The 26,070-nt window shown below is 49.7% G+C and overlaps 1 protein-coding gene across 5 annotated transcripts in view; it reads right to left on the reverse strand.

Annotated features, from left to right (window-relative positions):
- Nucleotides 1-26,070, reverse strand: part of LOC130521859 (zinc finger MIZ domain-containing protein 1-like) — an 81,267-nt gene that overhangs the window by 14,404 nt on the left and 40,793 nt on the right. For 2 of the 5 annotated variants that reach the window (XM_057025703.1, XM_057025706.1), the window contains exons 2-4: nucleotides 14,584-14,703; nucleotides 10,848-10,961; nucleotides 5,916-6,021 (exon numbers count right to left, since the gene is read on the reverse strand). In XM_057025703.1, coding sequence (XP_056881683.1) covers nucleotides 5,916-6,021; nucleotides 10,848-10,961; nucleotides 14,584-14,652 — 289 coding nt within the window. In that variant the 5' untranslated portion in view covers nucleotides 14,653-14,703. Of the gene's footprint in view, nucleotides 1-1,502; nucleotides 1,659-5,915; nucleotides 6,022-10,847; nucleotides 10,962-14,583; nucleotides 14,704-26,070 lie in introns of those variants that run through there. The other 3 variants (XM_057025695.1, XM_057025714.1, XM_057025724.1) reach the window with 2 other exon arrangements.

Here is a 26,070-nt window from a genome sequence, read left to right on the forward strand (position 1 = left end):
TGGAATCAGAGTGGCGGCGCCGTCTCCTTCGCCCGCTTTTGGATGCGAAACTTTGAGGAAAGCCCAGCCAGAGTTTACAAGTTGGTGGGCCAGTCAGGGGCAGAGAACAGAGGATAATGGAAGCCGACAATAGCTGAGGAGTTGGAGTAACGGCACGGCCTGCTGCAACTCCACTCTTGTCTTAGCATGTTTTAGAAGAGGGGGGGTGAATAATTCTGCTACACAACGTGACAAACAGCTCCTGAAACAATGACGAGCCACAATATTAGCAAGTCATTAGCAAAAAGGTTAAACCTGTTGCTCTTTTTTTAAAAGTTATTTGACCGCGATTAACGCTGACTCGCTGGTTTCGACATCACAGGAGAGTCAGCGCGCACGTCTCCGCGGCGAGCTGGTAGTGTTGTGTGGCACCGGGCGTAGGGGGGTGCGAGAAACTGCCGAGAGTCTCACGGAAGCTGCCGCCACAAGTAGGTCAGCGGGACTCGGAGAGATAATCGGGGCCATTTTGACCCCTTCTGTGTCAGCGGTAAGTGGGTCAAATGCAGCACTCAGCTGTTGCAACTCTAGCACGCCGGATGCTGCGAGGCGCTCGTCATACTGTCACAGCCCACCACGCCAGACGGTGGGGCAGGGTGCCCGTCTGCACCCATCATTCTGACCAGCCTCCCCGCGGCGTTAAGAAGGAAAAGTCCCACCGACCCTCCTGACACCGAACGCACCCCTTTGCTAACACATTTACTGCTGTCTCCTCCTTTTGACAGCACCCACCGGCAGCCTCCTGTGCAACCCCCCCCCCCCCCCTTTCAAAAATGCCACCCACATTTCAACCACATAACTCCAGCAATGTCCCCTTCTTACTCTTCACTGGGAGAAATGTGTCCAGAAACACTTCTGAGCAACAGCAGAACAAAAGCAACACGGGGCAGCCTTAATCTCTGCAATATTGAAGCCGGCAGCTATTTTAAAGCGCTCTCTCTCTCTCTCTCTCTCTCTGCGTCTCCTCTTCCACCCTCGGTTTCCTCTGAGTCTCGGGGCAGCAGCTTCTCTCTGTTTTCCTCTCCTGTCTCCGTGTCCAGTAACTGACTGCACAATACACATCAATTATTCATGGCTGCTCTCTGCGTTTTGCAGGCAAAACCAATCACAGATGGACTCATTGCTAATGGGCTCCTGCTGTACTTGCCACCGGCTTCTTTGCACTCAAGCAACAAATACCCCTGAGATAAGAAGAGAGGGTTGGCTTTTTTTTTGGGAGGGTGGGGGGGGGGGGTGGGGTGGGGGGGACAGCACACAACAGTCACATCGTAGAAAAGGAAACACGTGGAGTAAAAAAGTGTCGGATAATTCAGTTCCAAAAAAAAATGATGAGGACCCGGCATCTGCAGAAGCCAAAGGGTTAAAGACAGAGACAGGGAGAGACATGGGGGGGGGGACACACAGGGAGAGAGGGTCGAGTGGGGGGACAGAGAGGGGAGCCAGGAAGAGAACGCTTATTGCCTCACCTTGGATGTATGCAGCTGTTATTGATGTATCTTCTTTTTTCTGTCTAGTGATCCATTGCTTGCTCTCCCAATACACACATCACACAGAAGCAGCCACAGCCACTTTGCCAGAAGGGAGAGAGAGGGGAGGGGAGGAGGAGGAGGAGGAGGAGGAGGAAGGAGGGAGGGCAGGAGAGCGGAGCAAAAGAGAGGAAAAAAATGCAGGCGGCTCACATTTCAAACCTGCAAAGAGGGTGGCTGTGTGTGTGTGTGTGTGTTTGAGAAAGGGAGGGGGGGTGCTAGACAGCCTGCATCTTGGCCTGAGTCCAGAGCGATGAGTAAACGGGGCCTGGTTCGAACCATTTTCAGCTGCATTTGTTACTCAGGAAGTTAAAAAAAAGGCCACCAACAGGGTTCAGATGAGTTACCCGACCATCAGATGTGATTTTAAATAACCCCCCCCCACTCCCCCCACCAACCAACCAAGATTTCTGCATACAGTAGACCCGGTCCATCAGTCGGCATTGTAATTAAGAGGAATGGAAGAGCGGGAGGAGGAGGAGGAGGGTTAGTAGGAGGGTGGGTATTGTGGCTTCAGAGGGTTGGAATCAGAGAGGGAGGAGCCAATTAGCCTGTGTTTGTCTTTCAGCAGACAGATGCCCTTCGAAAGCTTTTAGATAAATAATTACGCCCATATAAAACATGGAAATGTTGTCAGACCAGAGACCTGAGGCGATCCTGCGCCGTCACCCGTCGTCTTCAAATAAAGCCGGTGGCGCTGAGCAAACCCTGGCATGAACACTGCATCGACTGCGCATTAAATGAGCCACAGAAGGTCTATGCAAATCAGCCTTTAACGCACAAACGCCTAAGGTTGCTACCTTTGACCTACCGCTGCCTCAGCCATAATAACAGTGACAAACGTGTCGATGGGAGGAAGGACAGACGAGCCGAGGAGCTCTTATCTCTGCTCCATCCTGTCTGTGTTTGCTCTCCTGGTATTTACTATCAGCTACCAGAACGGCCTGACTTACAGCCCCACACCCCTCCTGCAATTTAACACATCAATCATGGCGAGCTAGCAAGTCTTCACATACGGTCATGGCGCGGCGTGAAACGCTCGCTCCCAAGTGGGCACAGTGTGGATTTATGGCTTCCACAACACTGGTATCTTTCATCAGAGACACATAATAATCCTTTAACCTTGTAAACTGTGACATGGATCTTCAATTACTGCGGGGGAGCAGGTCCCCCTGCCAGGATTCTCATTTGCGGCTAAGCTCGAAGAGGCCGATTTCTGCTTTTTTTATAAAAAAAAAAAAATGATACAACTGAAACATTTATGTTTCTTTACAAAACTGCCACTGATGCTCGCGAAGGGTTCGAGCCACCAGCAAAGTTTTCTCCGTTTACGGGAAGCCGCGGCTAAACTCTAGGTTTAAATGCGCGTACCGCCGCGGGACGCCGGGGGGAGAGAAATTACAGCCCTCTACGGGCATGTGTGTGTTTATCCTGACCTCTTTGTTGTGTGTAGAGTCAGAAAGCTTTCCACAGCGCGGTGACAACATGTGTCCAGCCTCTGCTGCTCAAGCACCACTTCACTGGGAAGCGCGCTGAATGCCGACGTGCCATCGGCACTTCGGGCCGCGGCTTCGGGGGAATAAAGGGAGAGCGTGGAAGAAAACCTGCATCAGAAACCATCTTTCTGTATAGACGATGGGAGATATGTGGATGGCCAGCATCTTTCCAGGATCTGGTCTGGTAGGCGACTGAAATAAGGAAGAAGAAGACTGGCTTTTCATTCATGCATTCTGTATTCTCGCCAGCAGATGGTGCCGAATCTCACACGCTGGATATTCAAGGACGGCGGCGGCGGCGGACTGTAGCCAGGGCGGTGCATTTCTGGTGGGTCGCTGTCATAACCGCGACTGTCATTACAGCTAAGACCCCATCACTCGAAAAATCAAAGCCCCCGCAGATCCTAACTGAAGTTAGGAAGTGTCCGCCTGAACCGCCCGACCACACTGCTCGTGTATCAGAACTAAACAGTGTGACAGAGCGACGGGTTATTTGCTGAATAGCTGGTTTCCCAGGCCAAAGAATCAGCCGTTCAAGGAGCTGAAAAACTTCCACTGGTCCCCCCCCTTCCCACCCCTCCTTCTGATAAACTGGTGCCTCCTTTCACTCTCCAGGAATTCCAAGGGCTCGGCGAGGCACAAATGATTGGGAATGTGCCACTCTGACCTTCTCTCGGGGGGTGAAACAAAAATGCGATAAAGCAGTTTGTCGATGCTCTTGAACCACGCTGAACCAGCGGAGCGCTGCAGGAAGGGGCAGGTGAAGCAGACCTAACAGGGCTTGTAATTGTAATTTACCCATAATGGAGAGAGAGAGAGAGTGGGGGGCAAGGGGAGGCCCTGATGAGTTCATCCACACCGAGAGAGCGGTCTCATGTCGCGGCGATTCACGTGTGGGGGGGCTCGGTCCGGCACTAAGACAGTCCCGAGTAATCACAGATTAATAGAGCAGGCTAATCTCATTCGCAAAGAGGTCACCACTAGCAGACAGATGCCCCTCCCCCAGCCGCGCTGAGCATTGTGGGCCACTTACAAAGGACTGCAGCTCTCTGATCCCCCCCACCCCCCACCACCCACCCCAGAGTGTATCTCCAGAGGAGATCAGTAATTCACTAAACTGCCCGTTGCGTTTTCCATTTCCAGTCTGCTGGAGAAGCATTTAATATCCAACAACAGCCATTATCCAGAACACCCACTTTGCTGAAATTCAGATAGATTTGTTAACTGATATAAATCAATATTGATGCTTCCCTCAGGCCAGAAACGGAGGCGTAACTAGTGTTAAGGTCTAGTTCTTGCCCTCATAAGCTGTTTTCCTCTGACAGCGAAATTAACGAACTGATGTTTGGGAGTCATTCGACTCAACGCCGGCCGACAACATCGATTTCCTGCTGCTGAAATCAGCGCGGCGCCACTTCCCGCTCGGCTTTCTGCGGGCAGAGGAATTTCAGATGACATAACGGAAATGCAGCAGCTCAGTGTGTCAGTCGGCCCTGTTTAAAATGGGACACTAAATCTGATTTACTTAGCACAGCTCATCCACTGACCTTATGTCCTCTAGTCCCACTAACCACCAGAGATCCACCACACATGTTTGATGCAGACTCCCGGAGCAGATTGGAACATGTGTGCAGCACATCCGGTGCCAAGCCTTCACCCCGGACGCTGTTCTCTTTTAAGGAAATGCTCCACCGGCCTCATTAGGAGCCAGGAAGGAACAAAGTTAGCGTCTTCAAACGGTTTAAACCCAGAGGGTGTTTGCAGCTAACATTAAAAGTTTTTGCATTTTTGACAGAGCTAAAATCTGGATCGCTTCCAGTGCAAAAACCAGATTCACTGACACCCATATTCGGAGCAGGATGTTGATTCTATTATGTGCACAAACACATCCCATCATTTCCAGTTAATCCAGCTTCTTGGATTTGGTTATTGCTCAGTCAGGCTTTCAGAGGTCTGCTCAGTGAATGGTAGACACCAGCCTGTCTGGCTCTGGGTGGTGTTGGACGGCTGACCGGCTGCCGCCTTCCCGGGCCGAGTCATGTGACTCCCTCCTCTTCACCCGTCACTGGGCAACGGCCCTGCTGGATGCGGGGGAGCCTAGCCTTCCCATGGGGCCCTGTTGGGAATGTCATTTAAAGAGAACTCTCCCGTTGCTGCCAGAGAGGGTTTTCCCTCCGCCTTAGCAAACTCCTCAACTGGGGCCTCCTTTCTAAAAGGCTTCTGGGAGCTTTGCAGCAGCCTCCTCGCTGGTTTTTCTTGGGCTTGCTTTCACTTTGCTAAATATTCAGGTGCACAACTCTCCGTGAAATGCAATTTAGACTACTGCCTAGATTGGGGTCCTCACTGGTTTCCAGTCATGTTAGAAGTTCAGACAGGGAATCTTTGGTCAATGTGAGTCCTTAAATTTGCTCCTGAGATTTGATTTAGTGCTGGGCAGAAGCAATAATGTGGCCTCCATAAAATAAAAAAGAACCTGTCACGGCTTGGAGTGATCCAAAGCCTCGCGCTAGAATGCCGTCCGTCAGAAAAAGCGAGCGCAAATAAAAATTTTCAATGACGTGAGGGCACACGTGCAACTGCACGACCCCCGCTTTCCTCAGCATTCCACACATCTGGCGGTACGCAGACCAAAATCCATCAATGAAAACTTTATATTTAGCTTCGGGGGTTGACGGCAGCCTTCTCATTTTCATTTGCTGCCTTCTTGCTAAATAACACGATTTTTGCTAGCACAGCACAAAAACCACATGGAGTGTCCTAGACTGGGATCATAAAAGCTGCCATGAGAGGATGCTAATACTACGGAAGTGGCTGGCCAGATGGCCTGAGAGGGTGGTCAAGAATACTTTGGTCTTACCTGCTGATTTTGGGGTGAACTTGTCCCTGTTGGCGGCGCACACGGCCAGGAGACGATAGCCCAGGTCCAAGTCGAAGCCCTGCTGTGCTGCTACACGGCTGACCACCTGAATATGAACAGGGATGTTTGATTAAAACAAGCTGGGAGAGCTCAGTAAACCAATTCAAAACGTCACGATACAATATACAATATTCTGTGTTTGGTATGCAAATTGACTTTTTGAATTTGTTTTGCTAACTCCATTAACCGAAGCCAGTGCTCCTGTTATAGTATATGCTTTCTTCACAGGAAGTGATCAAACCTATTTCCATTATCTGTACGTTAGATGGTTCCAGAATGTGTGTATATATGTCCCCCTGCATCAAAACAGGCATTAAAATCAGGCTTTTGATGACTCTGATAAGTACAGCTAGCATTGATTGCAAATCTGATATTTCCTGATCTCTACTGTTGCAGCGGAGGAGCCTGTGGCAGCAGCAAAGATGCAACAAGTCCATCAGTTCCACATGAGCGCGTCAACAGCCTTTGGTGTAAACTGGAGTTCTGCAGTGCGGGGGCCTTAAATCACCCGCACGGGAGTCATATTTCTTCGATTTAGCATCACGATCAGCTAACGGAGACCTGGAAACCTTGAGGACAAACTGGGCTCAGACCTGCTGTGAGACAGATTCTTCTCCCTGCCTGCGTTTTCAAAGCTTTCTGTCACACTCTGAAGTTCAAGACAAGCCCCGAGGTATTACAGCTGAACACGCCGCGCTGCACCATATCATTATCTCCTGTAAGTATAGCGTTGACGCGACACCAAAACGGAGCATGTATGTATATCTGACATTTATTTATAGGAATGCCCCATTAAGAGGAAAATATATGAGCCGAGGTTGTCTAATTAGAATCCAAACTTGCGAGGGAGATTGTGCCAAATGGTAATTTTAGTGGGAGAAGTTGCATGAAGTTCTAATTTCAGCCCTTAAATTGTACACGGCGGGTGTAGCTGCGCAGCAGACTGGCCGCGCAGACCCGCTCCAAACAACTGCCGATGGTCTACGAAAAAGGAAGGTTTTTTTTTTTTGCTGTTTCCATTTATTTTACCGGCCTTCTTTTATTTGAGTGTGAAGGAAACCCAGATGAGGGGAGCTAAACTCAGACGAGCAGCAAAAACCCGTTCAGCAGGCTCCGTGACTCATCCAGAATAACGACGATGTGTTAATATGCTAATGTTGAATAAAGAGTGCAGCAGCAGTTAACTGTTATCATTTTGCTTCATTTAAATGAAACCTAATTTAAAAAAAATTACCAAATCATGTTTGACGTTAATTTAAATTTCTCCTCATACATTTCTTGTAATTTATAAGCGTAAGAGGAGCTGTTATCTGGTCATTACAGTAGGTGGATTGAGGGTATTTTCAATTAAAATGTGCTTACAGTTAGTTAAGAATCACAGAAATACCCGTCCCATTAACAGAAATCTAAATATAATATAACTGATATTGAAACGCCTATATAAGATTTTCCCGCCTCATATGGAAGTTTATCTTTTTGAGTTTTACTCAGTTTATCTCCAAACTCTCTCCTGCTCACATCAGGTGTGCCCCAAGACTCACCACCTCTTCAATATCTAACTCCTTCCAGTTGGTAATGTTAACCTTAAATAGCCATTTCTACCTCTATGCAGACGACACCCAGCTCTTCCGCTCCAGTGAACCCAGTAAACCCAGGCCCATCCTCTCAGCATCAGGAGTTTCCCTCTTTTATGTACCTATCTTATTGTTGTGTTCCAACTATAGGGGGATCACACTCCTCAGCCTCCCTGGTAAGGTCTATTCAGGGGTACTGGAGAGGAGGGTCCGCCGGATAGTCGAACCTCGGATTCAGGAGGAGCAATGTGGTTTTCGTCCTGGGCGTGGAACAGTGGACCAGCTCTACACCCTCAGCAGGGTCTTCGAGGGTGCATGGGAGTTTGCCCAACCAGTCCACATGTGTTTTGTGGACTTGGAGAAGGCATTCGACCGTGTCCCTCGGGGGGTCCTGTGGGGGGTCCTCCGAGAGTATGGGGTGTCGGGCCCGCTGATACGGGCGGTCCGCTCCCTGTACGATCGGTGCCAGAGTTTGGTCCGAATTGCTGGCAGTAAGTCGAACTCGTTTCTGGTGAGGGTTGGCCTCCGCCAGGGCTGCCCTTTGTCACCGATTCTGTTCATAATTTTTATGGACAGAATTTCTAGGTGCAGTCATGGTGTTGAGGGGATCCAGTTTGGTGACCTCAGGATCGGGTCTCTGCTTTTTGCGGATGATGTGGTCCTGTTGGCGTCATCGGCCCGTGACCTCCAACTATCACTGGATCGGTTCGCCGCCGCATGTGAAGCGGCTGGGATGAGAATCAGCACCTCCAAATCCGAGGCCATGGTTCTCGACCGGAAAAAGGTGGAGTGCCTTCTCCGGGTAAAGGAGGAGATCCTGCCCCAAGTGGAGGAGTTTAAGTACCTCGGGGTCTTGTTCACGAGTGAGGGAAGAATGGAGCGGGAGATCGACAGGCGGATCGGTGCGGCGTCCGCAGTAATGCGGGCTCTGCACCGGTCCGTTGTGGTGAAGAGAGAGCTGAGCCGAAAGGCGAAGCTCTCGATTTACCGGTCGATCTTCGTTCCTACCCTCACCTATGGTCATGAGCTTTGGGTAATGACCGAAAGAACAAGATCACGGGTACAAGCGGCTGAAATGAGCTTCCTCCGTAGGGTGGCTGGGCTCTCCCTTAGAGACAGGGTGAGAAGCTCTGCCATCCGGGAGGAGCTCGGAGTTGAGCTGCTGCTCCTCCGCGTTGAGAGGAGCCAGATGCGGTGGCTTGGGCATCTAGTCAGGATGCCCCCTGGACGCCTCCCTGGTGAGGTGTTCAGGGCATGTCCCTCCGGTAGGAGACCCCCGGGAGACCCAGGACACGTTGGAGAGACTATGTCTCTCGACTGGCCTGGGAACGCCTGGGGATCCCTCCGGATGAACTGGAGGAGGTAGCTGGGGAGAGGGAAGTCTGGGCTTCTCTCCTTAGGCTGCTGCCCCCGCGACCTGACCCCGGATAAGCGGTAGAGGATGGATGGATGGATCTTATTTTATTAATTGGTCCCGCTTCTGTTTTGTACTGGCCTTTAGTGTTTTGAAATAGATAAATAAATAAAGCTAAATATGTTTTGATTCTAGAGTAGGACTCGAGGGGCTGCTGGGTGAGGCAGCAGGTAATGGACTATGGTTCTGGTCAGAGAGAGTCAAGGTGCAGATGGAGCGGCTGGGTTTTGTAGGTTTTATTCAAAGGTGAAATTGGCTAAGAAGCTTCCATACATATTTAGCAACTTAGATAGGAGCTATAAGTTAGTATATGTAGCTGAGACTAAGGAAAGGTATAGTCATGAACAGTGGTTAAACAAAGGGTGGGAGCAAAGGCCCCCTGACTTTGGTTCCATGAGAATCAAAGGACGTAGGCCAGCGGGTCTTTGATCACAATGCCGCCTTCGCTATGGAAGCATCACTGGACTGGATCGGTGTGGCTCTCCAATTTTTAGCGAACTCTTTGCCGCCAGACTTGCCGCTCAGAGCCAAAGAAAATATTTATTTGTAGTCAACACCACCAAATGTCAACGTGGAGGCGGCAGCGAGACACAAGCGCGCAGGCAGCCTGGCTGAAGTGTTTGCCATTACAGGCCGAGGCTGTGAGCAATTTCACAATCACATCCAATCTCTGCTCCTCCACGGCGCAGCCCGGGTTAAGGTCTGCACAAGCCATGAAACTTAAGGGGAAAAGCCTCCAGATTTCCGCGGCAGGAAACAAATCGAATCTACCAAACGGAGGAAAAGGCACCTGCTGCCGCGCATTACGGCCGCGACACAAACGGCCGCTCGGGTCGCGGGATCTGTCGCAACTGTTTTGGGGCGTCGTCCTCTGCAAAGGCAGAAAATACACCCAGCAGTTGCTTTTCTACCGCAGGAGGCAGAAGGGGAAATGCCCGTGTTAGAACCACATTTTGGCCCAAGGTGACAGAAGATTGACACATCCGAGGACCGTTGATGGACCTCTCCTGTGGCTCGGCCCCAAAAATCCAAACAGGCCGTCGTGGTTTACACTAAATCTAATAAATCTTTTATTATTGCTCAACAAGCATTTTACATATTCCACACGGGTGGTGTTTACAGCCATTTCTTTTTCCTCCTCCTGTCACCAGAATTTAGGTAGCAACACCCTGGACAGATCATCGGCTTGCTCATAGGACACACACCTGAAACTCACTCCGATGAAACAGTAATTATTAATATCACAGGCTTTTTAATTGATGGAAAATCCCTCTACATGGGAAGTGACATCTGTGGACACTTCTAATATAAATCCAGCTATCAGACCCAAACTGCCGTTTCAGCGAGTGTATCAAGCAAGTCGGTTATTTTCCTTTTTTAGTCACTCTTTGGTGGTTTTTACTTGAAGCTAACAGTGGTTCAGTTTAAACATACACTTCAGGACGCTCTTCCAAGCATTAAGGATGTTTTCCATTTTAAACAAAAACAGTCCTCATGGTCTTAATGGTGAATAACTCAAAACTATCCAGTCGTTAGTTGTTAAATGTTACGGGATACGAATTATTCAATTAGTTAAAAGCCCTCTGGCATGAGGGTGAGGGGATTTGAACAAGTGTTTCCTTATAAGCGCAGATTGCTTTGTGGTTTGAGGATGTCGCTGCACTGGATCCAGTGTGCCCATTTCATGAGCTGTAGGAGGTGACTGAGAGGTGACTGAACTCCAGTCGTGTCTGCAGAGAGAAATTCTTTCGATTTTCCAGTGACCTCGGTCGAAAAAGGCTGCTAAACATGGAACCAACAGTGTCCCTGAGAGAGTTCTGCAAAGAGATAACGCTTTATCACAGGCCCCGACACCGCGGGTAACGCCGAGGCTGCCATACTTACCGTTAGGCATCCCATCAGGCTTTGCTCGAAGGGGCGCTGGAAGGCTCGGGGATCGCCGCACCAGTCCAGCAACTCGGTCGCTGCTGTCTGGAAGTTAGCTGGATTTTGTAAGTGCTGAAAGAGAAAGTTTGGGAAAGCGTCCGTCAGCTCATTAACGTAAAAAAGCGAATGGCGCACGTATCATAAATGGCGTTTAAATACTTCTTTTTTTAATCATAGTGTTCTTTATGCTAATAACACAATACTTGCCATCTTTTTTTTTACATTTGGGCAGCACAGAAAGATCAGAGTGTAATAAATCTCCCTCTATGGCTACATGACTGGCTAAAGAAGGCTTTATTCCACTAGTTGACCCTGAGCTGTGCTCTGACTTTATCTGACAACAGGCTCCTTGACCTCTTTATGGTTTTATTCCCTGACTGGACCCTATTGTCTTCCCCCGCTGTAGAGCGGCAACAGGAACTGAAAAACAGGCCACTCCGGGTCGCCACTTTAGACTTACTGTTGTCCATTTTTTTTCTTTCGAAGCTTTCACACCATAATACAAATCACTTTATACATAAAGGAGTAAACACGTCCCCTCAACACTGCAGTAATCTATCGCCTTCGGAAGGGAAATACACAAAAACCCTGGCAGTGCATTTGTCCAAACCGGGAACAAATGGACTCCCACTCCATGGCATCAAAGGTAAATAGAGAGGTTTGTCAGCTTAAAGTGAATGGATGCCTTCTTAACACATCGGTGTGCTTTTATTTCTCTGTCGGGGATAAAAGGAGGGAAGGAAAGAAGCAGCCGCAGCGGCGGCGGCGGTGCTTTACTCTTGTTTGCTCTTTAGGGGGCAGCAGAGGTCAGGATTTGATAAGGCTGCGTTCCTATCAAAGCCAGTGTTTGACAAGAGCTGGATGGAACCAGTCTTGTTTGTTTTCTGTTCTGGGTGAGACTGTTCTCCATTTGTCCAGCGTGTCTTTGTCGAATGGACGCGGTAGGTTTTGCTGAACCTCTGATTCCTCCCGGTGGACAGACTTTCCTGGAGAACCACACACGTTCCCAGATGCTACATTTAGATGAGACTGGGTGCAGACAACAGTACACCGAGGACGGGAGGGGGAAGGGGACACACACACGCACGCACACACAACACCAACACTTTGATTTGAAGTGATTACTGTTCTTTGCACTCAAAACAATTGGTCCCACCAGTGTGGCTGTCACATGGAGAGCTTGGCACTGCCACACCACAGATGTTCCCCTTTCTCCAGCCAAAACCCACCAATCAAATCTAAACAAGTGGCCAAGCGACCCCTTACTCCTCCTATGCTCCTTCTCCCCTGGGACAGAGCAGGTCCCTCCAGTCAAAGCGCGGCACAGCGTGAGGGAAGCGCAGACGGACCGGCGATGTCCCCAGGACGCCGCTTTCTCCGGGGCGTCCACAGAAGCCACGTCTGACAAAAACAACCGGTCCGCACATGTGACATGCTCAATATGCACGGGGAGAGTCCTCCGATGAACAAAGCCAACCAGTGGAACACACACACTGGCAGAAAAGGCGGCTTTGTCTCGCCGTACAGCAGAGGCGAGCGCTGTTTCCAGTTTACCCGGGAATATCGACGCTTTCGGTTTGAGGAAGAGCTCCTGCGGCGAGAGGAGACATCATAGTTTTTTTTCCCGCCAAATCCCTTTACTTATCACTGAGTGGAGAGTCTGACAGCGAACTGACTTCCCCCACTGAGAGAGGGGAAAAAATATCATCTCCGAAATAGATACCAGCAGTATCACGGAGCCCATCTTCCCCAAAGTGTTCACAGAGGAGCAATTCCCGGACGCGGGAGGAAAACAAACTGCCACTGAGATGCACTGCGTTTGGGGTGGAATCAGATAACTGCGCTTATGTATCATTCTTTAAACGCGGCTTCTGTTTGGAGGTTAAACAAGTAAATATACTTATTTTCTCGCGCTGCTGTTTAAAAGCTATAGATAAGTTCCCTTGAGGCTTCACACAAAGGAGGGAAAAGGCTGCTTGTGTTTTCCGAGCCCACTTCATTGGGTCCGGCTTGATAAATGGTATTTAAATCAGAAATCAATCACACGTCCTTTTTATTTATTTCTTTTTTTTACCTCCTGTCATATTAGTTAAAGCAGAGTTACAATCAGACATCTGGGGTGAAGAATAAACACATTTCCACAGATGATAAGTTGCCTAAATTATTGTTTATAAATGACATTATTGCCGCTTCCCAACAAGACAGTAATTTAAAAATGACCACTCTAATGATTTCTGATTTAACTTTGAACCCACGATTCAATCAGGCTGACAGATTCCAATTTCCTCTACTTTATCATTGCGCTCGGCAGTAATTTATCATTTGAGGAACAAAATCGATTTGTCCCCGTGTCGGCCGCGCCGGCTGGGAGCGTTCAGACAGACATGTCACATCTTCCAGAAGACAACAGACACAATGGAGGAGCCTTCATTTATATTCCCTGCAATCGAGATGCCAGATTTGAACATGTGCGCGCTTTCAATTAAGGCAAACTGCTGGATTGGTTTACAATATTTCCTTAATTATTTTAATGGTTTGGTTATTGGACAATGGGGAACGGGGGAGAAGATAGTGAGTTAATTGTTCTGATCTCCCCTGATGATCATCTTTGTGTGCGGGGAAGAGAATGGACGAGCGGCTGAATGGTCTCGCTGCTGGTCTAATTGGCAGGACATAAATGGTATTTATTATGCGGGCCTTCCAAACCGTGATTGTTCACAGCACAAAGCTGCCTCTATTAGCAGGGTGCTGTCTCTTACGGGTTTGGTCTGAAATGACCCAGTGCTTAACTGTTTATTAGTTGGACCGGAGGCCCCCTTGTATGCCGCGGATCTGTTTCATTGGCCTGTTTACACTCCGCCGCTTTGTTTAAATTTTTGCCTGGCGGGGTTAACACATTTAACCCTGTTACAGTTGAAGTGTTTACACTTTTGTTCAAGGCAGGCGCAAAATCACTTTTCCTGATCCGTGAGCTTCCTTTACAGAATTATTCATAAGCCATTAGCAATACAGTGCATTAATGGAGTCCAATTTCACCCCCCCTATAAGTGGAGAAGGGGCGGATATTGAATATTTAATGTCCTGCTGGGACGAAGGTAACCAGACTGAAGGCGGATCGTGTTTACGTCCCTCAAGCTTATTACTTAGGACATCAACGCTCTGGCTTCCCTCTGTTTTGCTAAGCGCCTCGCCCCTTTGGTTTTCAGGATCACACCGTCGATGGTGGAACACTTTGCCACGTGCACGCTTGTGCTTTGAAGCGTCGGTCGGCATTCTCTTCAGGAGGCGGGCCCACAAACAAAACGTCAATTGGGAAATCAAAGAGATCAAAGAGGTTATGCTAGTACATCTGTTTAAGAGCTGTCCCGCGGCAAAGAGAGGTGAGAGGCAAACAAAGGAGATCACCTGGGGTGAGCGGAGGTGACAGCACGGACAGACGGGTGATGATGGGGGAGAGAGGAGGGTCTCTGCTCTTTGACCTCAGTCAGTTACCTGAGAAACAGCCTCGATAATAAGACCCAACAGATAAGACTCTCCGCAGCCGTGGAAAGACGGATGTCTGGTGGCCATGATTGTGTGTCCAAGATCAATCCCCCCCCCAATCCCAGAGGAAACATCATTACGCGGCACTTTTTAACCTTTTTTCTAAGTCACGCGAGGATTTGTGGCATATTGTAGCACCACCGCGTCTCACCTGTTTGATACACTGCAGACGGTCATTGGTCTGCTGTATGTGTCTGTCCATTGAAGGAATCGAGTTCATGTTGATTGTCCCTCTTCTGCCTCTACCTGCCAGCCATTAACCTGGAGCAACCTGCAACAGAAACACAGGCACATATTTAAAGATTGCCTCTTCCTGGGGGAGCTGCCAATCCCGCCACTGAGAGCGTTTGGCAGTTCAGCACGTCCGCTTGTGCTTGTGTCTGTGTGTGTGTGTGTGTGAGTGTGTGGCGCTTTGGGCTGAGGAAGGAGATATTGATTTGGCAGGTGACGAGCACCTCTGAGAGCCCAAAGGATGACATTCCGCTCAGCTCCTGTGACACCCATAACAAGCCCTGGCGGGATCCCTGAGACGCCGCCACGCACCTATAGACAGGACACGGCGGATGACTTGACGAGGTGCAGGTTAATGCGCCACGGTGTGAAAACAGAACAGAGGCGGCGCAACACGCACGCGCGGCGTGGCGTCTCCCAGCACCACCTCAGAGCACTGCATCACAGAGGCCTCTGAGGCCATTTAGTTGGCACGTAGCGCTCTGTTTACATTTCTCGGCCATTAGGTAACCTTTGGTTAACAATTATCTCTAACCTAACATGCTCAACATTATGTCACCTGAAAGAGCCCCCTGCATTAGCTCAGTCTTCCCGTTACTTGCTCCTGTTCCTGTGGTGCAGCAATTAGGCCCCTCCCACCTGCGTGCAATCTTTCCCCATTAACATAACTGGGTGAAACATTTTGGCGGGCAAAGTACGGCTGAGATGAGCGAAAGAGAGGACGAGAGAGAGAGACAGAGACGGAGGAGGCGGCGTGCTGCACCACACTGATAATGCTCACTTAGGGGTCTCTAGCTGGATTTAACGGTAGGGCCGGTAATCTACTCCACTAGACAGCTAAAGAGCTTTTATGCTACCTATTGGAGCTGCTCATGCCTGTACTTGAGAGGAGACAAGGGCACGCTAGTGCATTCCTCTCCATAAATTAAAAAGCTCCTACAGAAAAAGAGACACCCCAGGAGGGTTTTGTCTTTAACCTCACTCCATATTTGCAGATGGACAAACATTTGTTTGGGAAGCACCTGGAAAATTGACTCGCGCAGCCTCTGAGGCTCGCCGTCGTCAAGGGCTGACTGACAAAAACGGGCTTTAAATATAAATGTAGTAAAACCTCCTGACTCTGAGACAGAAATAGAAGCTGTTCTGAAATCATCACCCACTTAAGTGTGCACGTCCTTGCTCTCTTCCAGCTGAGGCTCTGTCCCTGAACCTCAGTGCCATGCAGCCACCAGCAGGTGTCTCCCTGGCCCTTCAAAGGCACAACGGAGGCTGAGCGGTGTTGCTTTAAGCCTTTACAAGCTCTACAAATCCTCAGCTGCTGCTTCCTAACAGGGCCCACTCAGCCTAACGTTGCCTGTCTGACCTTGTGGTTATTGATGAGCAGGTCGACCTGTTCTCGCTGTCTCTCTTCCCTCGCTGTCACTCTCTCCCTCGCTCTCCTTTCCTCTCCCCGTTTCTACCGCTCGATGTCATCTCCTGCCTCCAACGGTGACTTTGACTAATGGGACGTTAAAAAACAATAAACGCATCACAGTTGTGTTTTCAGCTAAACACATGTCGACCTTCTTGTTAAAAAAAAAAGAGATGACATGTTGACTTCTGAAAGAAAATGAAACCTTAAATGAATATTGTAGCCCCACCGATGATCAAAAGCAGATTAAGGGTCAAAAAAAGAGCGCACGACAAGTTGGAACACACCAATCCAACATTTTGCAACCTCTGGCCTGACGGTGTGTTCATGATTTTGCGGAAGAGAAACTTCAGACGATTTCAGCTTCGCATGTAAAGCGTTTAATACAACACATATTGATCACAAATCGAAACCCTATTATAAAAAATACACCAGCTGTCAGTAAAACACGCAGCATTGTAATCAATACAAACACAATGATATGGAATACACATTAAGAATGCAGGAAAATGCAATTATGAGCCGTATTTAAGTGTACTTCAGGTTAGACCAGACCCACAGAGCCCCAACGCAGACTTTGGGGCTGAAATGGCATCCATTTGCGCATAAATTTGCTAATCAACCAAGCCGGCGTTACACAACAAGTTGAGAGAGGTGGATTCCTGCACAACAAAGGGGGTGGTGGTGGTGTGGGGGGCGGGGGGGGGGGGGGGGGGGGGGGGCAGCGTTGCTTTGCTATTCAAGAGGGAGCTAAAATATATGTATTTGAGTGGGAGCTGTAATAAAACGAAACGGGTGAAGAGATGCAGGCGGGGGAACAAATATGAAAGGCAGTGGAGGATGGAGGCAAGGTGATGGAGCACCACCGGAGGATTGGATGAAATTATCTCTTTATAATCAGGGAGCTTCTGCATGGCTGCCTCCTCCATTGCCCAGTGACAGATGAGGCCTACCTCTTCAAATGGGCTTTTCACAGTGCGATCAGCCCACCTCCAGGGTAAAACAATGTTTTTGTTCCCTCCTGTGCCGACACTTTTAAAAGCTCCCTTTTCCACGCAGGCGCGCGCAGAGGCCAGGACACTCCGCGTTTGTAACTTACGTAAGCGTAAAAGGCTGCGGATATAATTTAATAAGAAAAGTGTGCCGAGAGTGACAACTGGAAGACGGCGGCGCTAAGAGCATTATCACCAGTGAGCGTGAGGGGGAACGTCGCAATCGCACCGTTTGTAATGGAATCATTATTCCAGACGCCCCTAAAACCCGACGCCGCATCTTCAAACGGGAGTTTGTTAATGTAACAGAGATGAGACGCGCGCCTCTCTGCAGGAGGAAAACGGTCGGAGCGGGAGAAGAGGAGACAATGATAAGCTTTATCCCGCCATCACAGCAGAACAAATGGATCACGAACCCTCGGCGCTTCACGCGCGCTCCGAGCTGTCAAGGTGCAGGAGAGCAGTAAACACGTTTAATTTATTCATATAAATGCCTGGCGAACAAACACGGCCTCCTCTGGGGTCCCGCGCGGCGATGCTAAAGCACTATTTCAAGTTCCAAATAAAGTGGGCCTCGTTTTCATGGTTGTGGCGACGGAGCAGGAAGTGAGCAAGCTCGATGGAGTTGCTGCTGAGCTCTGGAAACATCGCAACTCTATACAAATCTGACAGACAGAAATAAGCCCTCTTGATTAGATTGGATTAAGATGAAGATCCCAATGCTCTTTCCTGACTTGAACTCCACATTGAGACAAGCATGCGTGCACGAAACCTTCGCTGTTCGTAATTGAGGCGCCCAACAAGTACGGCCCGAGGCCCGGAGCTTTGATGCTGAATTAGCAAATAAAAAGAGGAATAGTGGAAATAAATTGATGGATTTATTGTACATAAAGCGGCCTTTGGGCGAGGGAGGTGCACATCGGATGAGATGCCAGCTCATTGTAGCTCCGATGTTTGATTGATTTAATCAAACATCATATCGTTGAACCGGATTAGTGATATTTTGGGATCGAGCGCATGATGGAATTTGGGAAAAGTCAAGGTAAAACCTACGGCATATTCAATTTCTGTATCCAAAAGTATGATGATGTAATTGTGGTGCTTTGATGACATTCTGGGATGGTGTCAAAGAGAAGGCAGACATCAAAGGTACGTAAAAGGCAGCACCCTTTTAATCATCAACATCATGGACACGCTGCTGTCACCAGTCAAGTTCAATCTAGTCCGGAGACATTGTTGCCCTCAGCAGCTTCCATCAAGCAGCGAAATGAGAGACCAACAGAACATTGAAATGATTTTTTTGTTGTGGCAAAAGCAATAAATGATCATAATAGAGCTGCGCAGAGAAAGAATATAGATTCTCCCGCCTGGAAGACATGACGGACATGGACAAGGATTGTCCCCGTCAGTTGGATGTTCCTCAACACAAGCCGGATCTGTCCAACAGGGACCCGACCCAGAGACCAAAGAGATTATATCATACAGGGCTGATACGATTTCAATGTCCTCTTCTTGCTTTACCTCAACTTGTGTGTCCTTATCCGTGTTGGGTCCACACCTGTGGACGCCTGTGAAAGTGTGTGGACATGAGTGGGACGCAAGGCTCCGCCCACCTCTGCGGAGCTGAGGCAGCACCTTCACAAGAACAGTGCACAGTTTAAATAAACACTTCCTGTTTCTAATTATTGCACACAAGGACCATGCTGTGCTGGCCACACACACACACACACACACACACACACACACACACACACAGTCTCACCTTTCCAGCACCATGATACCATAACACCTTCAGTCTGCTAATGTGCTTTACAACAACACTACAGGCAGGGTGTCACACCTCTGCAGAGCCGTGTAAAATGACCAACACACACACACACACACACAGACACACACGCACATGCACACAAGCACACCCAACGCTAATCGAAAGCTCTAAGCAGTGCTGACACGATTAAAACGGAACAAAGTGGCCCAAGCAGAAAGATCAGCAAGACGCTCGCACCTCATGGGAGCGCGCTGGGACGCCGCGTTCAAGGTGATGACACCCGCGCTTGTCGTACTGTGGGTGAATTAAGCAATAAATGTCTAATCTGCCCCATCATTGACAAGGGCTCGGCTGTTTGCAGCACTTGCTTGGGGGGGCGATAAAGGCGAGGGGGGGAGCAGGAAGAGCGGAAGCATCTTCTCACCTCCGTGATTATAATGAGCACTGATTCAGAGATAAGGCTTGTTTCCAGCCGGCGTGAAAAGTTCTCTAATTATCCCAATGCTGAGAGGAGCCCCTACTTCTTGTGCAGCAGTGGGGGGGGGGGGGTTCTTTAGGAGAGGGGCTCCAGGTGTCTGCCTGGTAAGTGGCCAGTCCGGCAGCATGGACAAAGCTGCGTTTGTTTGATGGAGGGAAAAAGCCGAGCGGATGGAAATGTGTACGAATGCGCGTCGCTCCCATTGTTGCTTTGCAGAATGTGCCGTAATCCTCAGTGGGCTCCATCCAGAGCTGGCACGGAGGATAATGTGAGCCGCCTCCCGCCTGTCCCCAACCCCCTCCGTCGCCTTCCTTCTCCATCGCCCCGATCCTCTGCTGCACACACGTATGGACGCTCAGCCACTCGACCGCACGCACGCACGTACGCTGGCTCCTTAACAGGCTTGGGAATGGCTTTCTTTTATTTAATGCGGTTTGGTCGGCAGCTCCGTCAGTAAACGTGAACGAGGGTGGGCTTGCACTCACACGAGCACACGTGCGCACACACACGCGCGTGTGCGCTCACATTCAATCCTCAGATCCCTGCTGCGTTGGTTGCTGTTCAGTGGTCTCTCCCTCTTGCCCTCTGTCTTTCTCCATCTCCCATTCTTTTCCTCTCTCCCTCCCTCTCTATCAGCTTGACCCGCACTGGCTCCTGCCCCTCCCAATACCCCTCTCCCCTCACCTCCCTGCCCTCACACTGTTTTTTTTTCCTCCTACGACAGCTCACATAAGCGAGCCTCCTGGATTCCTGTGGGAGCCCCTCGTTCAGTACACAGGGAGTGCTCAGCCATCAGGCACATCTGCAGCATGATTAGAAAAGCAAAAGGAGCACCGCAATGGTGGGGAAATGGGGTGCCTGAAGCCCCCCAACCATACGCACTTGAAAATGCAACATCTCCAGCATCAGCAGCCCAGGAAGAAAACAGAGGGTTTGGGATCAGAGACGGGCCTAAGCAATATCTCCTCTCTAACCAAGTGTAACGTTTCACCGAGTCTCAGAGGCCTGGGACTGAAAAAAAGAAGTGTGTGTGTGTGTGTGTGTGTGGGGGGGGGGGGGGACAAAAGCAGATGGGGGCCAGGCTCTCTTCACAAACAAGTCCACCCCTCCCCACCCTCCAACTCGCTTAGCTACCAGGCAGTGCTGTCCATAATCTGGGAGAAAGGGACAGGCTCTCTGGGGCCCAAAACAATGATCAGTTAGAGAAAAATACAAACGGTTTTCCTGTTTAACCACAGATTTGGTACTCGCGATCCAAGAAACGCCCCAAAAACAGAATATATAGAATGTTGTAGTGAGACCTGAACGCTATGCGTGTATCAGAGGCACAATAACTGATTAAGAGAGTGCAGTCAGACGGTTCATTCAGTGGATTTATGCGGGAGTCCAGCTGCTTCTGTGCACGGCCCTGCCGCAGCTCCCTCCAACAAGAGGAGCATTGTCACACTCCTTCTACTCGGCCTCCCCCAAAAGCTACACTTTTTAATTCCTTCCACCCTTGTGTGTGCATTAGTTCCCTGGTGTGTGTGTGTGTGTGTGTGTGTGTGTGTGTGTGTGGGGGGGGGGTGCTCCTGTCTGGAGGTGCTGGAGGCGGCACAGACGAGCCACACGAGCGTGGACGCAGCCGCCGCGATCTATCATCCGCGCCGTCTGCTGTCAGTCTCCCCTTTGTGCTCCGCAATCCTCCAGGAACTTTGGAGGCATGTGACGATGACAACGATGATGTAATCAGAGAGCCGTGCGGGTACCCGTTAACTGTTGCACTATGGGATGAACCTTAGTACAAAGATCCCCCCCCCCCCCCCCAAATGCACCACACAGGTCTCCTGCTTTATTGTGTATCGGCTCATGTGTCCCTCCTGTGAGTGTCTGTTCATTTCCCGCATACCACACTTAATCCGGCCAGCTAAAACTTTGGAACAGCGGGAGCCCCAGACGCAGCCGCTGCTCAAGAGGAGCCATTACGAGGTCTGGGAGAGGGAGACTGATAGTGCTGGTGGGGGGGGGGGGGGAGTGACAGGCGAGCTGCAAGGAACATGGGAAGGAATTCAAAGAAGTCTGCGAGGGGAACACGTGTGTGTTCATGTCTGCGTGTGATGGTGATAAGTTAGAGGCTTTTTGTGTGCGCCCGCTGACTTGCGTGTGTGTTTGGATGGAGTTATTGGTGGGGGCGGGGGGCGGGGATGGAGCATCTCCTCGTCTCCATTGTGCTGGTGACCTCTCGCCTTTGATGACTGGGAGCGAAGGGGAGGAGGGTGATGCAGAGCGAGGGGGAGGGAGGGGTTTTAAATAGTGCATGAGCTCAACCTGTGCGGGCACTGATGGACAGCAGCAACATGAGCACTCTCTGTTTCACTGGAGAAGCCCGAGAAGTCACGCCATCCCAGTGACAGCGGGAAGCACTGCCTCGCTAACGTCTCCATTTCAATACTCCGTGAGACCAGGTTCTGGATCTCAGCTCCAACTACTGTCACCATCTTTTAAAAAAAGCAATATTAGACCAAGAAAACCCGCAAAAAAAGTGGGATTTGATCTAGCTAACAAACACCAATTGGTTGTGAACTGTGCTAGCTGCGGCTAACGATGGCGTCGCGGTTCGTGTTTCCGTATGCTAGTATTTAACTGTACGTGCTGGCTAACATTCGCCACAACCTACAGTGTCATTTTCAGCTCTCGGCTTTTACTGATGCAATTAATCTTTTATTAAGGCAACTGTGATCGCACGCTCGCGCCTCTCTCACGCACGCCTCGCACCTCTGTGATGATCTTGGAACTGGCATAACTCATAAAAGGTATGTGCTGTACATATATTTTGATAACATGTATTTTGATAACAAGGGACTGTTTGATAACCTCGCACCGCAGGCCGATCCCGTGTTAACAGCTTCCTTGTATCTGCAGCCATCGCTCCCTCCAGGGAGAAGTTTCTCATTCCGCAAATGTGCTCAATTAAAAAGAGCAGAGTGCTTAGAGAGGGCGAGCGAGGGGCCATTCCCTGCACCTGTTTGATCTGGATTTCCTAACTGACAACACATTACCAGACAGGCAGACTCTTGATCCTCCAATAGGTGGCCCCTCCCCTTTCCCCAAAACCCACATAAACCACACGTCCACGACCACGCCGAGAGCGTCTGTATGCAAAATATGCAGTCTGCTGCGTGTGACAGCATTGGGGGGGGGTGATGTCGAGGTTAGGTAACACGGGTCGGTGTAAATTTGTGTCACAAATCTTCTCGACAAGGCAAACACACACACACACACAGAAATGTTTGTAGCTCTGGGACTATATACTGCATTTCCCAACCCCGATCTCTACCCTCACCATCACAACTAAATATCTCACCCCAACCTTTGGCTATTCCAAACTTAAAATAAAGTCTTGCTGAAATCAGGAGGACCACCCTCGCTCGGTCCACCCCTCCGCCATGCGCTGCTCTAATTTGGTGGGCAATTGGTTGCTTTTGGGAAGCCTCAAATTTCATGCGGCGAGTCTGCGGAAGGGAAGACGCGATCATCCTGGAGGGGGGAAACGGTCCCACGATCCGAGGGTGAAGGCATCCACTCGACGTCCTCTCCCTCGTGGACGCATCGCGGTTCGTTGTCTCCGAACGTGCCAACGCAGGTCACGTGTTAGCGGCGCGATAAGACTCCACATTTTATATAATCGCACAGTGCGCTAAAAATAGAACCAGATAAATATTAAATGCTAGAGTTACACAATCAGCAGCATATGCGTTCAGGCACTTTTGCACACGACACATGACAATCACAGCCTCTAATCAGAGATTGCACCAATATTTTAAACCTTTAAGAGCTGTGGCGTGATCTGTGGATCAGTGGTTTGTATGATAATCCCATATTTTTAGTTTATGTGTGCAATTTAGCTGCAAGCCGGCTCCAGTTGCAAGCGCGCAACAGACTCCCCATCATCCATCAGGGAGGTTGACAGGTGAACATAAACAACGCTGCCTGCGGAAGCATTTCTAGAAGTGTAGGAGACACACACCCGAGCACGCCGGCAGATGGACGAGGGGCTGGGAACGCGCGAGAGGCAGCGGATCAGGGAAAAGGAGGAAATGAATGCTGCGAGAGGCGGAAAAAGACATTCCGTATCCTCCTGCTGAACTGTGAGCAGCTCCGGGCAGACTGGATCATGCATCTCTGCAGTGGTCTGCTGGGGGATGCTGCAGAGGTGTGCATCACCTCCTGCTAGCAAAAACACACTTACAAGCTATTATAACGCACAAACCAGATGGACTCTTGTTTTTTCTTTCCCCCCCCTAACTGTACAGATTTATCTGTCAGGAGAGCGCTGATAGCCACGGCAACGCAGGTGATCCACGAGCAGCACAAGCAACCGCGGGACAAAGAGGGCACAAACGCCGGGGCGTGAGCTAAAAGCGCTGAACATACAAGTGGCTAATCCATTAGAAAGCACAGATAGGCAGTCACTTAATTAAAATGATTAATTAAGGACAATAAAATACTGCTTCTTTCAACACTGATTTCTATAATTACAAATGACTCCCTCTGCTGAGGCATCCATATGTGTGAGTGTGCGTGAGGGTGTTTGCATGCAAATGCGTTCGCATACACGCGCATCCCGAGCAGAAGGGGGGGGGGGAGTCACTTTCTGAGGCTCATTCAGCGTTAGGATCCTCAGCTAATGAGATTAGTCAATAATGGATTGAAAGCAAGTAGGCGCCCCCCTCCCCGACACAAAGGCTGGAAAGGCAGGCCTGTCAGCGACACATCCAGCGCCGGTCGATATGGACATAAACACAAACACATACGTGCACACAGACTCTGACACTTAGACGCACATCCAAACAACGGGGGCCACCTTTTTAACATACAAATTGTGTTATAATATTGAGCGGCGGCTGTTTGAGACGCGGCTACGTGCCTTGGAGGCCGCGGCCAATTCCCGGAGATTTAAATTCAAATTGGGGAGCCTATCTAGTCGTCATCTGTAGAGGAAGAAAATGGATATTGTAGATATCATTCCGGGGGCCTTCCAATGCCCTAGATCTCTTTCATCGCACGACTGAATGCTTCACAGGGAACACGGAAAAGAATCAGGAAGATATGAAATGGGCGGGAAGGCCAACCTCGACAAAATCAGTCCACAGATGTGCGCAATGTTAGCAACCGCTAGCAACTAAGATGCTGCTGCTTGTGCAGAGGGCCTTGTGATTCTGACACAAAAGAAGGAGCTTGGAAGCACCAGCGTGTGCTGGAACTGTGTTTCCCGCTCATGTGCTTGCGTGTGATCAGAAATCTCCCGTTCCGTTCATCGGAAATTACCCACGTTATCCATCATTCCCTGTTTTTTTGCGTTGAAGCCTTTTTTCCCCAGCCGAGAAAAATCATTAAAACACATTCGACTGTCATAATACTGATGACAAAGTGCTGAATTGGCAAAAAAATGCTTATTAGGTCCTGATTCCACTCACACAATTAACTTAACGAGCAGCGGAAAATCTGATTTGCACGGTATACAATATTTCCTGGGTTTTCCTGGGGGGGTCACCGATCGATTCCAGTCACATCCCATCAGATCGGAATCGTCCAGATGAAGATCTGGATTAAAAACTGTGCCGATATCACCGGGAATACCCTGAACACCAACGTCTGCCTTCATCGCTAGTAACAGCTGCTGACGCTGCCTCACCATTTATGAGTGTATTGAGGCCCCCCTGCTTGGGGTCAGGGGTCAGAGGTCACCCCCCCCCCCCCTCTCTTCCCCTGTAATTTGTTGTGGCCCATCCCCATTTAAACACAGGTTCCATCGGCAGGTGAACCAATGATTATGGGACGTGATTCAGCCAGGCCGTCCCACACCATCACTTTCTCTATTATTAGTCTCCCCGTACAGAGGCACCTCGTCCCCCCACCTCCAGCGCATCTTTGCTCCTGCTTAACTTCCACAAACTGACGGCTTTACTCGCCGCGTGTGATTCTGAGTGGAATTTGAAAGGTAACTTAACCCAGATTTGGACGTAAGAGCGATCTAAGCACCGTGCCCGGTGTCGCTTCCCCGTTTGTGTATCAAAAGCAGAAACCTGGAGCTTCCTCCTGCTTAGTATTCAGCTTAAATTCTCCTGGGTGGACGCCGTGCTGTGGAGACATCTGCATTTTGATTGGCGCGGGGCTGAAAGTCTCCACGCGGCCTTTATAAAGCAGATGCGGAGCAAAACAGCACAAAATAGCCGCCTAAAATCGAGATTTCTGAGGTAATTTTGTCAGCAGCGCTGGGATAATTTAGTGAGATGATTCTTGTTTCATTAGCCGGCGCTGATGCGAGGGTGCGGCGCCAGAGCGACCATTTGCTGCGTCGGGAGCGAGTCGGCGGGCGCGAAAACACCAGCCGGGTTTAACCCTCTCTGTACCATCTCACCATTAGCAGCCACTTTGTTCCTGTTGCCCCTCTGGCCTCAAACCAGGCTTCAGCCTCCGATGGCTGTCACCATGGCAACTGTCTTCATTCAACATTTGCAAATAAGGAAGAAAATGTGTTTCCCATTTAGAAGGTTTTTTTTTAACAGGGAGAAGTTAGGCAGAGTCCATCCTGGCGTTTAACGACAGAACCTCTGGCGGGAGTCAATCAAACGTTTGCTGATCACTGAACTCAACCCAAAAACTTGCTTTTCTTCCGTTCGATGGAGAGCGAGAGATCCTGGACGTGCGCGGAGACCCTCAGGCCCAAGGATTTAACACGTGACAACACAACAAGACAACAAGAAAAGCAAAGCCAA

Source organism: Takifugu flavidus, chromosome 1 (genome assembly GCF_003711565.1).
Source record: "Takifugu flavidus isolate HTHZ2018 chromosome 1, ASM371156v2, whole genome shotgun sequence".
Lineage (NCBI taxonomy): Eukaryota > Metazoa > Chordata > Actinopteri > Tetraodontiformes > Tetraodontidae > Takifugu > Takifugu flavidus.